Below are 13,411 nucleotides of genomic sequence, written 5' to 3'. Positions count from 1 at the left end.
TTATTTCTCTCAATTGTTGTACACAAATTTGTTTTCATCCCTGTTAGTGAGCATTTCTCCTTTGCCAAGATTGTTTTATTTCATTTAACCAGGCAAATCGGTTCACAAATTATTTAAAATGGCCAAATCTGGACCAATTGTGCGCCACCCTACAGGACTCCCCATCACGGCCGGATGTGAAAGAGCCTGGCTAATCCATCGACCTGACAGGTGTGGCATATCAAGAAGCTGATTAAACAGCATGATCATTACCCAGGTGCACGTTGTGCTGGGGACAATAAAAGGCCACAAAAATATGCAGATTTTTCACACAATGTCAGATGTCTCAAGTTGAGTGCGTGCAATTGGCATGCTGACTGCAGGAATGTCCAACAGAGCTGTTGCCAGAGATTGACATTTTAGTTTCTCTACCATAAGCCACCTTAAATGTCATTTTAGAGAACATGGCAGTACATCCAACTGGCCTCACAACCACAGACCAAGTGAAACCATGCCAGCCCAGGACCGCCACTTCCAGCTTCTTCACCTGCCCGATCGTTTGAGGGTGCTGAAGAGTATTTCTGTCTGTAATAAGTCCCTTTTGTGGGGAAATGCTCCTTCTGATTGGGTGGACCTACACCTTTCCAGGCCCATCCAGGGCTGTGCCCCTACCCAGTCATGTGAAATCCATAGATTTGCACCTAATTAATTAATTTAAATGGACTGATTTCCTTCTATGATCTGTAACTCAGTAGAATCTTTGAAATGGTTGCATGTTGGATTTATATTTTTGTTCAGTATATAAATCAATAGTATACTCTTGGGGATACATTGACAGTTTTAGTTTTGCATGGGGGCACTCTGTATTTCTATTCTTCGGTTTACTGCTCGTACATAAAATGTCAAAATTGGTCACTTTCGAAGGCGGACACATGACAGAACCATCAAAATCTGATTTTTTTTTAATAACTATCTTTAACCATTACCAGACAGACATAACAATAATCAGAAACCATTTCCTCTCTTCCACATCAATCAACACACCGCAATATCAAGACAATGAGGTCTACATTTTTCAATCTGTTCCCTTCTCTCTTCAGTCAGTCAATGTTTCTGTCCCACTCAGTTGGTCCTGGGCTTCTTATTGGCTCCCTGCAGCCACTGTTGGAGAGGCCCTGCAGTCTTCATCTGCTTCTCAGGCCTGGTCTCTCTTGTGTGCCCCTCCTGTTTGACTTCCCCAGTGTCTGGCTCTTTCCTCTTTGGGTGCGTGCTGCTCTTCAGCCAGCCCATCATCATCTTACTGCTGGCTGAAGGCTTGGGCTCCTGGGGAAGGTGATGAGGGGGTAAGTGGAGGCAGGAAGGAACAAGTAGTATTGTATGGAGCTATTTATACATTTTCTCTTTAGGTTTTAAATCTAGATTTTTAGTAAATATGTGAAGTGTTCAGTCTGGGACCACCTTTCTAATGATCATGAGATATTCAATGGTTGGAACACATCATCAGACATCTCAAATATGGGTATGTAGTGAGGCCAAGCTGTTGTACCTTAGCTTGAAGATCCACTGGCTGCAGGCACTCAGGGGAGTTGTTTCGAGAGTTGTTGACAAATGAGGAGACAGGGTGAAAGGTCAGTGTATTTTTGGACTGAAGCAATTTAAGGGCATCTAATGACTTGACCTCACCAAAATCCAGCCATCTTCTGACCTCCTCTTCTCCATCGAGAATCGCTGGCATCCTGTATGTCAATCACAATCATTGGTAATTCTACATCATACACAAACTCTCATATACACAGAACATACTCTCTTTGAGTAAATTGAGTAATGCTTGAGACTGAGGCCCTTACCGGTCATGGATGCCTTGAAGATTAGGGGATGCATCCATAGTGATCACAGTGTAGGTGTAGAGGGGATCTCCACCACTAGGGGGAGTCCAGCAGTCAAACAGTCCTGCAATGGTCAGCAACCGCCATCCTCTCCACTCATGGTCTCCTTTGTCCTCCTACACAAGACAGACACACAGATAAGCAAGGTATATATGCTCAAAAGGCAATGCTCACATTATTTCATTACTGTAGACTAAAAACAGAGAAAGATCACAAATGGGTCAATGGAGTCAAAAAGGGTGTTTTTGAGGGGGGGAGAAATGGCAGCGGATGAGGGATATCATCAGTGTATTCAGACTCAAGCATCTTACTCTGAATGTTGTCAGTTTTCTGTGTTTGCTCAGTGATGCATGGTCCATGTGTGTCAGCAGCTCACCTCTTTCTGGTCTACAGAGCCTTCCTCAGAACTGCATGTCTGTAGATCCTCCTTACAGGGTGTTCCCTCATCCTGGTCCTCTGTTTTCACATGAACGGGTCCTTGAGTCTGGGGGAAATAGATGAAGAAGGGCTGCTTGTCTTTCTCCTGCCTCCTCCATTCATAAAAGCCATCAGCCAGGATGACACAGCGCTGTCCTTTCAACAGCGGATCCTGAAATGAAATAGTACACAAACATTCACTAATACACATGGAAACCGTTTGAGGATGCACGTTGTCCCTGTTGACAATGAGTTATGTGCATTCATGTGGAGATTAATCAAACTCACTCCACACCTTGTAGGACTTCTTCTCTAGCAGGCTCTCACTGCGACAGTTGTTGGTGCTATACTGCATCTTGTTTGGGTCATTCTCCTTGAACCAGGCAGGCACCAGGCCCCAACGCATCACTGCCAGCACACATTCATCCACTGGGGCATTCTGAGAGAAAAGGGTTGGATGGAGACCATCTGGTTAATACACACATCTTTTCCTCCAGGAAAGGTGCAAATGACACCCCCCAAAAGAAACATCCAGCCCTCCTGGCCAGGATCAGTTGATCTGCTTCAGTTGCACAACTTTACTTACCTTAACAAAATGTCTTTGGGACAACAAGACTGGGCTCAAAGACTGGGGGCTCTTGTTGTAGGAAGGTTGGTACTTAACAGAATCTCCGTCTTTCCACCTTGGCTGTCGACGCTGCCCTCCTCGGTCTCTGTACTGGGAGGCGCGGCTGACTTCATCTGCCGCCAGGGTGCATGCAGTCCTCCCGCACATCCTCAGCCCAGTCTGATGGAATAACAACAACATGAAGTCATGAAATGCATGCATTGGGTTTGCCAGTAGATACCGACCCTACCATTGCGCTTGTTTACACTGAGCTGAACTGGGGTCGGAACGCAATCATGGTAACATTATCTTGCCAGTGTGAGATATGGGTCGGAAAATGTACCTCAATGCAGGGATGAGATATGCCACTGTACTCCAAATTTGACCAATTTTATTTAACTAGGCAAGTCACAACGATACATCAAGAAGATTTAAAAGCTGCTTGTTTTCCCAGAAAACATGCTAGCTAGCAGTAGCCATTGCGGCCATTATGGAATGGCAGTGTCAGCCAATCAGTTTTTTTGTTGTTCAACGCAACATTCCATAATGGCTGCTGTGGCTATTGCTAGCTAGTATGAGGACGGAATGGGCAGTTTCCCAGGAAAACTAGCAGTATATCAATCTCGATAGAGCAGTGTGGATAGAGGTACAATTTGCAGTACAGTGACATCCCAGGTACATTTACCGACCAATATCTTGTGCTCTACCTGTCTTAATGTAACCATGATTGCTTTCTGAACCTAGCCAGCAGATCTGACCTGCTTGCTTACAGATGCACTAGGGTCGGACAGGCTTCATGTATAGGTTAAGACACCGCAGAGCTGGCTTGGAAAAAGTACCTTAATCCAGGGATGATAAATGCATTATACTCCAAATTGTACTATTAACCCAGCTGTTACACAGGGAAGATTGAACGACTGCTAAAAAAAAACAGCAGTCGTTCAATCTTCTCGGTTTAACAGTTGGGTTAATGTAACAATTCATAGTACAACGCAACCCCTAGATTGTGGTACGTTTTCCAAGCCATATCTTGCTCCGGCTCCACAGTGTCTTAAACTTCATAGGGATAGGCGTCCCGTCAACTGGACAGTTGTAAATCATTTAGCGCCGTGTGTCACGATCGCAGATTTTAGAGAAACAACAAATGTCGGTACATACAAGTCTTATATCAGCTGAAAGCCTAAATTCTTGTTAGCCTAAACTGCACTGTCCAATTTACAGTAGCTATTACTGCGGCGGAAAAAAATGCCATGCTATTGTTTGAGGAGAGCTCCTAACAACAAAACACTTTTCACAGCGGTAGGTTTGATAAATTCACCTCCGAAGGTGGAATGTGTACTTACATTCTGAAATCTTGCTCTGATTTATCATCCAAAGGGTCCCAGAGATAACATGAAGTGTTGTTTTGTTAGATAGAAATCATTTTTCATATCCTAAAAAAGGTCCATATAGCACGATCTGATTTTGTATTTCCACTCGTTCAATTTGCAAAGAAAGGAATCTGTGAAAACGTAACCCTAAACGTTGTTTCAACCAGTCAAATAACATTCACATTTATTCCTCAGAGATCCTAAAACGTAACCAGACTTCACTATATCATTAGGAGTGTAGTATATCCTATAGGACACCAAATTTGGTCAGTGAGCGACGCCTTCATGGTACGCCGATGACGTGGGCGGTCTTCACTTGATTGACTGTCACTTTGTCAAATAAGCACCAATCGGGGTCAAACAAAGCTAATGATCTGGGCTTTACGGGAGTATGCAGAAACCCAGTATATGTCGCAAAATGTTACTGCTAACCTTGTGCGACAGCAAGCCTTTTTCATTTGGACAAAAATATGGAGGAGTTACGAAGTTATGAAAACTGGGTGTTTTGCAAATGTTGAACTTATAATATGGCTACTAACACTGGAAAAGCTAAATCCAAGTATACAGATTTAATGATATTCTTGCAGAAAAATGTAATGTGAATGTAAATGTCTCCTTCACGATTTGCACAAATGTACCTGGGTGACTTCACACGTCATGTAGTTTGCTCATACTTCAAGTTATCCGTCTGAAACTTTGCACATACACTGCTGCTATCTTGTGGACACCATCGGAATTACAACCAGAGTGATGGCTAGATTTGGGACCTTGCTGTTGCATTTCAAAGATGGTGATGTATTTTCATCTAACAGATCTATTGTGTTATATTCTCCTACATTCCTTTCACATTTCCACAAACTTCAAAGTGTTTTCTTTCAAATAGTACCAAGAATATGCATATCCTTGCTTCAGGCAGTTAGATTTGGGTGTCATTTTAGGCGAATTTAGAAAAAAAAGGGGGTTATTCCTATTTAGCTTCATGTCCACCAGATATATCAAACTCTTCACGCTCCGGCAGAAGTTATTAATTGTTAATGGAACAGTCCGCAATGCTACATTTGGGATGCGCACTAGGCTGCGGTGCGTTCTGTGTACCGCATGCATTCAATATTTTCAACTCGTGACGTTGCATTACCGTGCAGTGGTACAAATGGAAGTTCATTATGCGTGTCACATGGCGGGGCTTGCACCATACTGAAGCCAAATTGTGATGACAATTGTGTAGTTAGAGAGGAGAAGATACTGGATGAATGACTGGAAATTCATCTCTGGTAAGAATGACAGACAATTCATCATTACTATACTTGGGTAGCCAACAGAACGCAGTACAGAATTAATACACACAGCACTTTTCAGTGTGTAATTTAGCATGCCATCACGCAGAGCAAGCTAGTGATTTGAAATCAGTACTCTATATGGGAACAACCAGTTCAATTTGTTGATGTTGCTAGAGATGAGTGGAAAGAATAGAAACAAACTAGATTCATTGTTGTAATATGCCGTTGTGCGCACCAGTCTCTTGCTAGCTCTGCCATCCTATGACACCATTAGGTCAACAGGATAATAACTTCCATCTGTTCTAATTATTAGCTTTGGTCAAACAGAGCGAAAATGGTCTTCTCTATGCTGCAAACTGTTCTGCAACCTTGCAAGGGTCATGATGTACAGAAAATGTGGGCTAGACATTTGGCAAAAACAACATATGGCAAAATGCCTGTATCTGGTGGACATATGGCATTAATCTACACAGGAAGGCTGTCAGACCCTAGTACAGCTGTAAGCAAGTGGGTTGGATCTGCTGGCTAGTTCCGAACCCAATGACAGTGCAGCTCGGTGTAAACAAATGTAACAGTAGATTCGGTATCTTCTGGAAAGCATTGGGTATGCGAACTGACAAACTAAACATTTTCCAAGGTGACTCGAGAAGCATTAGCTAATAGCTAGCTATATCGATCTACCAGTAACGTGAACTATCTCTGTTAGCTTAGCTTGCTAGCTACCAAGTCAACCATGCAACTTTATTTTCAGCTGCCTAGGAAGCCACGGTTCAACTTCAGATAGCTGACAAATCTTTCGATGCATGGTAAAAATGGGAGAACCAAATATAAGTATTTACATGGTGATTTACCGTTGAAATTTCTGTTGTTTCGGACTGGACTTCGTCTCGACTTGCCAGTCACTGCAACATAAGTCAGAGGGCGCGTTCAGATGGTTATTCTTCTTCTGATATCGTGGCGGTTACGCAAACAAACGTTGTGCATGTCGCTACCTACTGTGATGGAATATACGATCAATCATGATCTGGGTACATCTTTTCCTTCTTTTACATTGTACAGCTAGCTACATGTTCAATTATTTGGCATTTAATACACGGCAATGGGGATGGGACAAATTATCTGACATTTAAACTAAGGAATCTTTACTTTTCCAGGCAAAACCTTCTAACCTCAGCAGCACTGATAAGCGTTCACTTATTTGACCCTCTTTCCTAATGATCAACCTTTTGGCCTCAATGACTCTTCCTCCCTTCACATTTCTTAAATATCATCTATGGACATATATTGGGACCCCAGTGATGACTCCCCTCAACCTAGAATAAGCACCTGGGACATGGCTTTTAATATTATTCCAATTAATAATTAAGCACTTTCAGAATATTCTCTTGCTGACCCTGGCTACCACAAAATATGAACAATCTACCATTTCCAATGAACCGAGCTAATTTGACTTCACCCACCTCTTTCGCTACAGCATTGGTTAGTCAGATGGGGTGTAAATGAGGACCTGTGGTCTCAAACACCATCACAACACATTACTCTTGCTTCCTACCTTGAACCTCTATATACTTTCTTTACTATACACTCTACTGCTTTCTGTATCATGATCTCTCTTCTGTCTTTCCACTACTGACCAGTCCGCTCCTTGACCCTCATATTTCCACTCCATACAATCAGAACCAACACTCATATTCGCATTCCAGCACAGCTGTTGCTTCTCCAACCTTCTCTCCATTTCATCCCGACCAGTTGAGTTGGTTAAACGTTTTGCAACGTTATGTAGTGTGAAAGTAAATTGCACATCACATTGATATTCCCTCACAACCCTTTTCCTGATATTTATTTTTTCACACATTACGTTTTAGTTTCTCCATACTAGAGATACACTATAAACGTTAAATAAAATGTAAACAAAATCAACAATAGAACTTGGAAAATGCCAGTGGAAAACAATACTAGTTAGTCTCAGAAAACAAATGCCAGTAATGCACACAGAGAACCACATGAAATCATCATAAGCTCCTCTGGTGAGGATGGTCAAACAGTGAATACAGTGCACCGAAGGTTTAGTTAACATACTCATACAAGAATACACAAATTATCAAAAAATGCATGCCTCCATTTTCAACAACTATGACAATCATGCTACATCATTGCAGGTATTCACTGTACTTCCATTGGATAGTTATATAGAGTAAGAAAACGTGATAAAATGCTTATGGCCACTAGAGCATGGAAGCATATGACCAGACACACACACACACACACACACATATACAACAGTATATACTCATTGGCAGAATGAAACTACCCCACACCCACCCTAAATGATTGCCCCTCTACCCATCCAGCAGCTTGAGGATGCTGTCTCTTTCCTTCAGTGCTTTCCATGCCTGATCCTTCTCCTTCTTTGTCGGTGTGCGTTTCTTCTGCCTGGCAGCCATAATGCGACGGAAGCCCTCCATGACCTCATTATCAGACACCCGGACCCTCTGCCGCAACTCCTGCTTCCGCATCTCCTCCTTTGCCAGGCTGTAAGGAGGACGGTGAAGGGACAGTTAAAGTCAACTATGAGGCGTGTTGTGAATAATAGCCAAATCCAGTACTAGTTTTTGATGAGTGTTCAGGTACTGCACATGTGATGATGTGATGAGGTGAAGCAACATTATCATCAACGTAAGAACATCCCTCCTTTTAGGTCTTAAACCAGGAGCGTCAAAAGTGCCTGCTGGTTTTGGGGATTTTCCTTTCAATTAAAACCTAGACAACCAGGTGAGGTGAGTTCCTTACTAATCAGTGGCCTTAATTCATCAATCAAGTCCAAGGGAGGAGTGAAAACCCGCAGACACTCGGCCCTCCGTGGAATGAGTTTGGCACGTTTCTTAAAGTCATCAGCCAGTTCTTTAGGACCTTAAATCAACCTTATTGCTCATGTACATTTTACATTTCTCCCCTGCACTTTTCTCTCACCGGAGTAACTCCTGCTTACGGGATCTGTTGTGGGCACTCAGGGCTTTGAGTTCAGCCTGTCTCTTGTGGAGCTCAGCGAGCACCTCATCCTCGGAGTCTCCGCCTGCTCCGGGTCGCTCCTCAGAATCCAGCAGCCCCTGAGACATCAGCTCCTCCTTAATCCGTGCCTCGAGAGAGCGCGTGTGAGGAACACTAGGAAATAGGGAGAGAGGGAAAGTCAGCTGAAAGAAAGATCTAGTTGACTGATTGGTAAGTGACTGAGTGGCAGAAGAAGCAATCAGTGATTGGAATATATTGGTGTAATCTACAAAGCCTTTGTTGCTATTTAGCATTTTCCTACAGGGTATCTGTAGAGTGTATCCTACAAGGTTATAACGAGGTGATGTTAGTTTATGGAGGATATGCCTTTACCTAAAAGCTTTGCCCTGGCTGCGAGGTGAGGTCCCAGCCCCCTCGTTCCCTCCATCCTTCCCGGATATGTCAGGGATTGGAGAATCCTCCATGGGTGATATGATATTCTCCTGCAAGAAAGAAACAATACTTAAAGAATTTCAGCTCTACAGTTTAATTCTAAAGTATTCAAATCAACTAGTTATTTGCAGGGATGTATGCGTAAACAACAAAGCCTGAAATATGCGACCTCGACAAGAGCCTGAAGGAGCCGCTGTGTAAGAGGACCAAAAGGACAACCATCATCTGGTGGGTCGTGCTGGGACTCAGACTTTTTTAACAGGGCATCCACATCTAAGAGAATAAAATCCCTTGTGTCAGACATAATTAAACATGATTTTTTTCATTGATGATGCTAGAGGAAGACAAAACACTACTCATTCGTGAAGGCTCATCCACTCAATACATGCTGTATGTTGTTATGCCCATCTCATAGAGTGCCCTCACCTTTGGCATCTAATTCAGACAGTGGTCCCATGAGGCTTTTCTTCTTGTCGTTGGCTCGAGCCCCTTCCCGCTGTTCCTCCAGCAGATCCTCCTGAGCCCATCGCTGAGAGTAGTGTTTCCCCAATGCCGGAATCTACACAATACAATCAATACAATATTATTTATCTATGTTCTCTCCTTGGGGCAATGTGTAACAGAGGATGAGTCACAGAATACCTTCTATCAGATAGGCTAGTAGTGCTTGGGACCTGAGAGGCCAGCTACTATAAGTTTTGTCGTGTTATGCTCATTGCATTAAGGGGTAGGATTCAATATTGTACCTTGTAGTATTCAGCCTCATCATCCGGGGGCTTCAGGAGTTCTTCCAGAACCCGGATTTCTTCATTTGTGATGTCAGCACAGTATGGCTCTACTGATGCCCAAAATCTGGAAAACACAAGACACAAATACACTGGAAAATCTTGCACGTGGGACAATGAAAAACAGCCAAACACCGTCAGTAACATTAGAGCAGTGTTTCCCAACCCTGGTCCTCGAGTACCACCAACAGTACACATTTTTAATGTGACCCTGGACAAGCACACCTAATTCAACTTGTCAACTAATCATCAAGCCCTGAATGAGCCGGTTTCCCAAAAACATCTTAAGGCGATGGGTTCAAGAAGATGGCAGACAATGGAAAAAGGAAGAAACAAACATTATGAATAAATATGGGGTGGGAGATTGTACAAACCTTCTGAAGGATTGTTGAAGGAGAAGATGGTGGACAAGGGAAACAGAAGAAACGTGAAATATGTCCTGAGTGAATATGGAATGGAGGATCGGACAGAACTTCTAGAAGAGCTACAGAAGGAATTGAACACGACAAGAGTGAGGGTGAATCAATTGCGGTGCCAGGTGTAGTGATGACAGCTGAGAATGAGTTGAGTAGAGGGAAGCGGGGTGGTAGAGAGGGTTGGCAACAAGTGTAAAAAGAGGGATATTTGCTCTAGTAGCTTTGAACCTGAAGTACCCGTGGTGGAGACTGCTGAGTTCGGGCCTCGTTCCAAAGATGTAAAGGATGATTCTGGTCCAGTGGGAGTGAGATTGGTGGAGAGTGGATACTTGCAGTTTGGCTAAAGAGTGAAAGACCGTGATAAAGGAAACAAACAAAAAAGGGCTAAAGTTGTTCATGAGTATAGGTTTTTGGTTGGAGTAGGGTTCACTAACAATTATGCTTTTTGTGGGATCCGTTTGAAGTATCAATGATGGTAAGGGATGCATTGGGAAAGGTGGAGTTGATCAGAGGGACCAGAAGTGGTTTTGTTTTGATTTCTTGTGTGTCGAAAGAAGAGAAGGAAAGGGCATTAAGGATCGACAAACTATTGACTTATGAAGTAGAGAGTTTTGATTTTTGTAGCAGAGTACCTTTAAAAGTTGTCATCTCTGGCGTCGTATTGGATGTGGAGGCCTTGTGGTTTACGAGGAGCATACCAGGAGTAGTTGGAACACACCGGCTGAACCATGCAGTGGATGGGGATTAAAGAAGAAAGCCTTTCAGTATTATTAGTGTTTGAGGAAGAGTATCTCCCTTCAAATGTGAAGATGGTATATGTTAGATATACGGTGAGAGCTTGTGTCCAAGCTGGTGTTTTGCCGGAATTGCGAAAGGTATGGACATGTATCAAGTGTGTGTCGAAGGAATGTTGTTGAAGAATCTGAGAGTGTACAATGTTATTGTGATGGCAACCATCTTCCAAATTCCCCGGAGTGCCTGGTTAGGGTAAAGGAGTATGAAGTGGCAAGGGTCAGGGCTATTCAGCAGGTCTCCTACACGGAAGCACGTGAAATAGTTGAAGGAGCGAAGGGAGCTGAAGATATAGCGGTGGATACTCCGCAGACTGTGGAGATTCAGTGCTGTTCAACAGTTGAGGGAAACTGATATGCTAATTGTGAAGAAGGTTGAGCAGCTTTTAGCAGGTATGGTGTTTATCGGGCATTTGATTAATTGCACTGCATAAATGAAAAAGTCCAAGAAACTGCGGCTGAAAGGTTTTGGGGTTCCAGGATTTCACTGCCGAAACATTGCAAAAAATACTGTCCAACTATGCTCTTCCTTCCCAGGCCCCAGAGCCTATAGGGTTGGGCTTTGGCAGTTGAATCTGAATAAAGGTGTACATTGTGTTTTGTTTATTTTGTTCAGTTTTTTTGGTTAATTATTTGGGCTGATATACAGCCAAAACAGTAGGTGGCGGCAATACACCAATAGGTGTAGTTTGACATAACACTTTAAAGAAGAAGAAGCAGCCCTCAATGAGCTGTTTGTCCAGGGCTACAACAAAAATGTCTACTGTTGAGGATATGAGGACCAGGGTTGTGAAACACTGCCTTAGAACACTGTTTGTGTGAGATGTGATTGTCACCGACCTGTTGGGGGCATCATTCTTAGGATTACGGGGAATGTCCTGTGGATCCTCACTTAACTCGTACTCCTGGACTTTGGGCTGCAGATTTTTGGATTTAGGTCGTCCAGGACCAGGCCCAGGCCCGTGACTGCCCTTTCCATCGAGTTTCTGCTTCTTCGGTTTGTGACGTGATGAGGCTGAGAGGTCTGCGTCTTTTCCCAGCTTCAGAAAGCGCTTGTCCCCTTTCTTATCCTGCCAGTCTGTGAGAATCTGAGAAAAATAGGTACCAGTCACCAACAAAATGTAATTATCAAATAAGGATGACACAAGTATCACTTGTAGTGCCAGAAACACTATGGCAGCAAAATATCTTGCCTGTCCAACATTACAGATGGAGGTGTAGCAGCAGCAGGTAAGAGTAAGGAGGCAACTCAGGTTGTCCAATGACATAAAAGCTGCTCAACTGTTTAATGACAACATTTGAGATGTGCTCACTGACTCCTGCCTTACCTGCCTCTGTTCTTCCAGAGCTCTGAGACGGCGGCTAGCAGAGGACAGGAGAGTCTCCAGCTCCAGCTGCAGTGTGTCCAGCTCCTCAATACCGATGCCATCGTCCTCTGAGCGCCCGAGCACGGCAGTGTAGCGGGGGCATACCTTGACATGCTCTACTGGCTTAAAGTCATAGTACTTTAGAGGCGGGCAGTCCTTCAACTCACTCATCTTGATGGTTAGAGTGGGCTATGTCTATGTGGAGGAGAGGTCAAGTGCACCATTGGTCATACAAAAATGAACAGATATGAAACAAGTAAATTCTCTCTCACACACACACACACACACACACACACACGATTCAACTATTAAAGTCAGGGCTGGTTGAATCAGGTGGGTGGCACTGCGCTGGAACTAAAGTCTGCACATCCTGTGGGTCCCCTCAGAACCAGGAGTGGCAGGATTAGAAGAAAACTAATCTGTCAATAAAGCAACCTTGGACCACTGCTCTGGAAAAGCTCCTCATATTAGTTTCAAGAACGGGGAACAACGTGGGTGATTTCCATTGAAGATAACGTGAACGCTGGCTAGCTTGCTGGCTTTAACACAGTATGCGCTGAATGACCGGTGCGTCAGAAACTAAACTGACCATTTACAATATCAATCAGAACCCCCAATGCAGCTGGACAAGACATTGGTTTGATTACAAATGCACCATGTAAATTGGCTTAATTTTGAATATTAACACAACACTATTTAACTTACCTCTGACCCGTAGACTGGCATCCATCATTGACTGAACCATCTACGGAAGAAGGGGGGTAAGAATTTTCAGGAACAGAGATTTGTGTTCAATTTTGAAAACTTGTAAATCGTTTTTCTGAGTGTTACATTATCTTCAATTGTTACTAATATTTTTGTTTCACTAATAACCAAGTAAAGAATAAAGAATGTCAGAGACACTAAATTGTAGAATGGTATCTCCGGTAAAAACATATATTTAAAAATGTATCATATTTGGGGATGTGTATTTACGGTAATGGGAATCAAGCGAATATTAAGGATCTAAATATTTGTATTTGTCACTCATGTTTATGAAGTTCTGTGTGTAATAATACAATAGTTCTTAATACAA

General features: G+C 43.1%; 2 protein-coding genes across 4 annotated transcripts; both read right to left on the bottom strand.

Annotated features, from left to right (window-relative positions):
- Positions 1-923: 923 nt before the first annotated feature.
- On the bottom strand, positions 924-6,597 carry hmces (5-hydroxymethylcytosine binding, ES cell specific). Of its 2 annotated transcripts, XM_021609587.2 has the most exons (8): positions 6,388-6,556; positions 5,395-5,527; positions 2,869-3,069; positions 2,578-2,721; positions 2,242-2,454; positions 1,827-1,981; positions 1,526-1,715; positions 924-1,302 (listed from the first exon to the last, which is right to left on the bottom strand). In XM_021609587.2, the coding sequence occupies exons 2-8, from the start codon at positions 5,419-5,421 to the stop codon at positions 1,102-1,104; spliced, it is 1,131 nt and encodes a 376-aa protein (XP_021465262.1). In that variant the 5' UTR covers positions 5,422-5,527; positions 6,388-6,556; the 3' UTR covers positions 924-1,101. The 2 variants fall into 2 exon arrangements, with proteins under 2 accessions (XP_021465262.1, XP_021465263.1); XM_021609588.2 differs by lacking the exon at positions 5,395-5,527 and having other exon boundaries at positions 6,388-6,597.
- Positions 6,598-7,343: 746 nt separating this feature from the next.
- Positions 7,344-13,194, bottom strand: tada3l (transcriptional adaptor 3 (NGG1 homolog, yeast)-like). Of its 2 annotated transcripts, XM_021609586.2 has the most exons (9): positions 13,042-13,194; positions 12,298-12,531; positions 11,810-12,057; positions 9,724-9,829; positions 9,404-9,536; positions 9,147-9,250; positions 8,918-9,027; positions 8,507-8,698; positions 7,344-8,068 (listed from the first exon to the last, which is right to left on the bottom strand). In XM_021609586.2, exons 2-9 carry the CDS (start codon positions 12,505-12,507, stop codon positions 7,876-7,878), a joined length of 1,296 nt encoding a protein of 431 aa, XP_021465261.1. In that variant the 5' UTR covers positions 12,508-12,531; positions 13,042-13,194; the 3' UTR covers positions 7,344-7,875. The 2 variants fall into 2 exon arrangements, with proteins under 2 accessions (XP_021465261.1, XP_036839325.1); XM_036983430.1 differs by lacking the exons at positions 11,810-12,057; positions 12,298-12,531; positions 13,042-13,194 and adding an exon at positions 10,416-11,709.
- Positions 13,195-13,411: the final 217 nt, after the last annotated feature.

Source organism: Oncorhynchus mykiss, chromosome 7 (genome assembly GCF_013265735.2).
Source record: "Oncorhynchus mykiss isolate Arlee chromosome 7, USDA_OmykA_1.1, whole genome shotgun sequence".
In the NCBI taxonomy this organism is placed as follows: domain Eukaryota; kingdom Metazoa; phylum Chordata; class Actinopteri; order Salmoniformes; family Salmonidae; genus Oncorhynchus; species Oncorhynchus mykiss.
The sequence above is the reverse complement of the archived record's forward strand: the minus strand, read 5'-3'. Positions and strand labels throughout refer to the sequence as shown.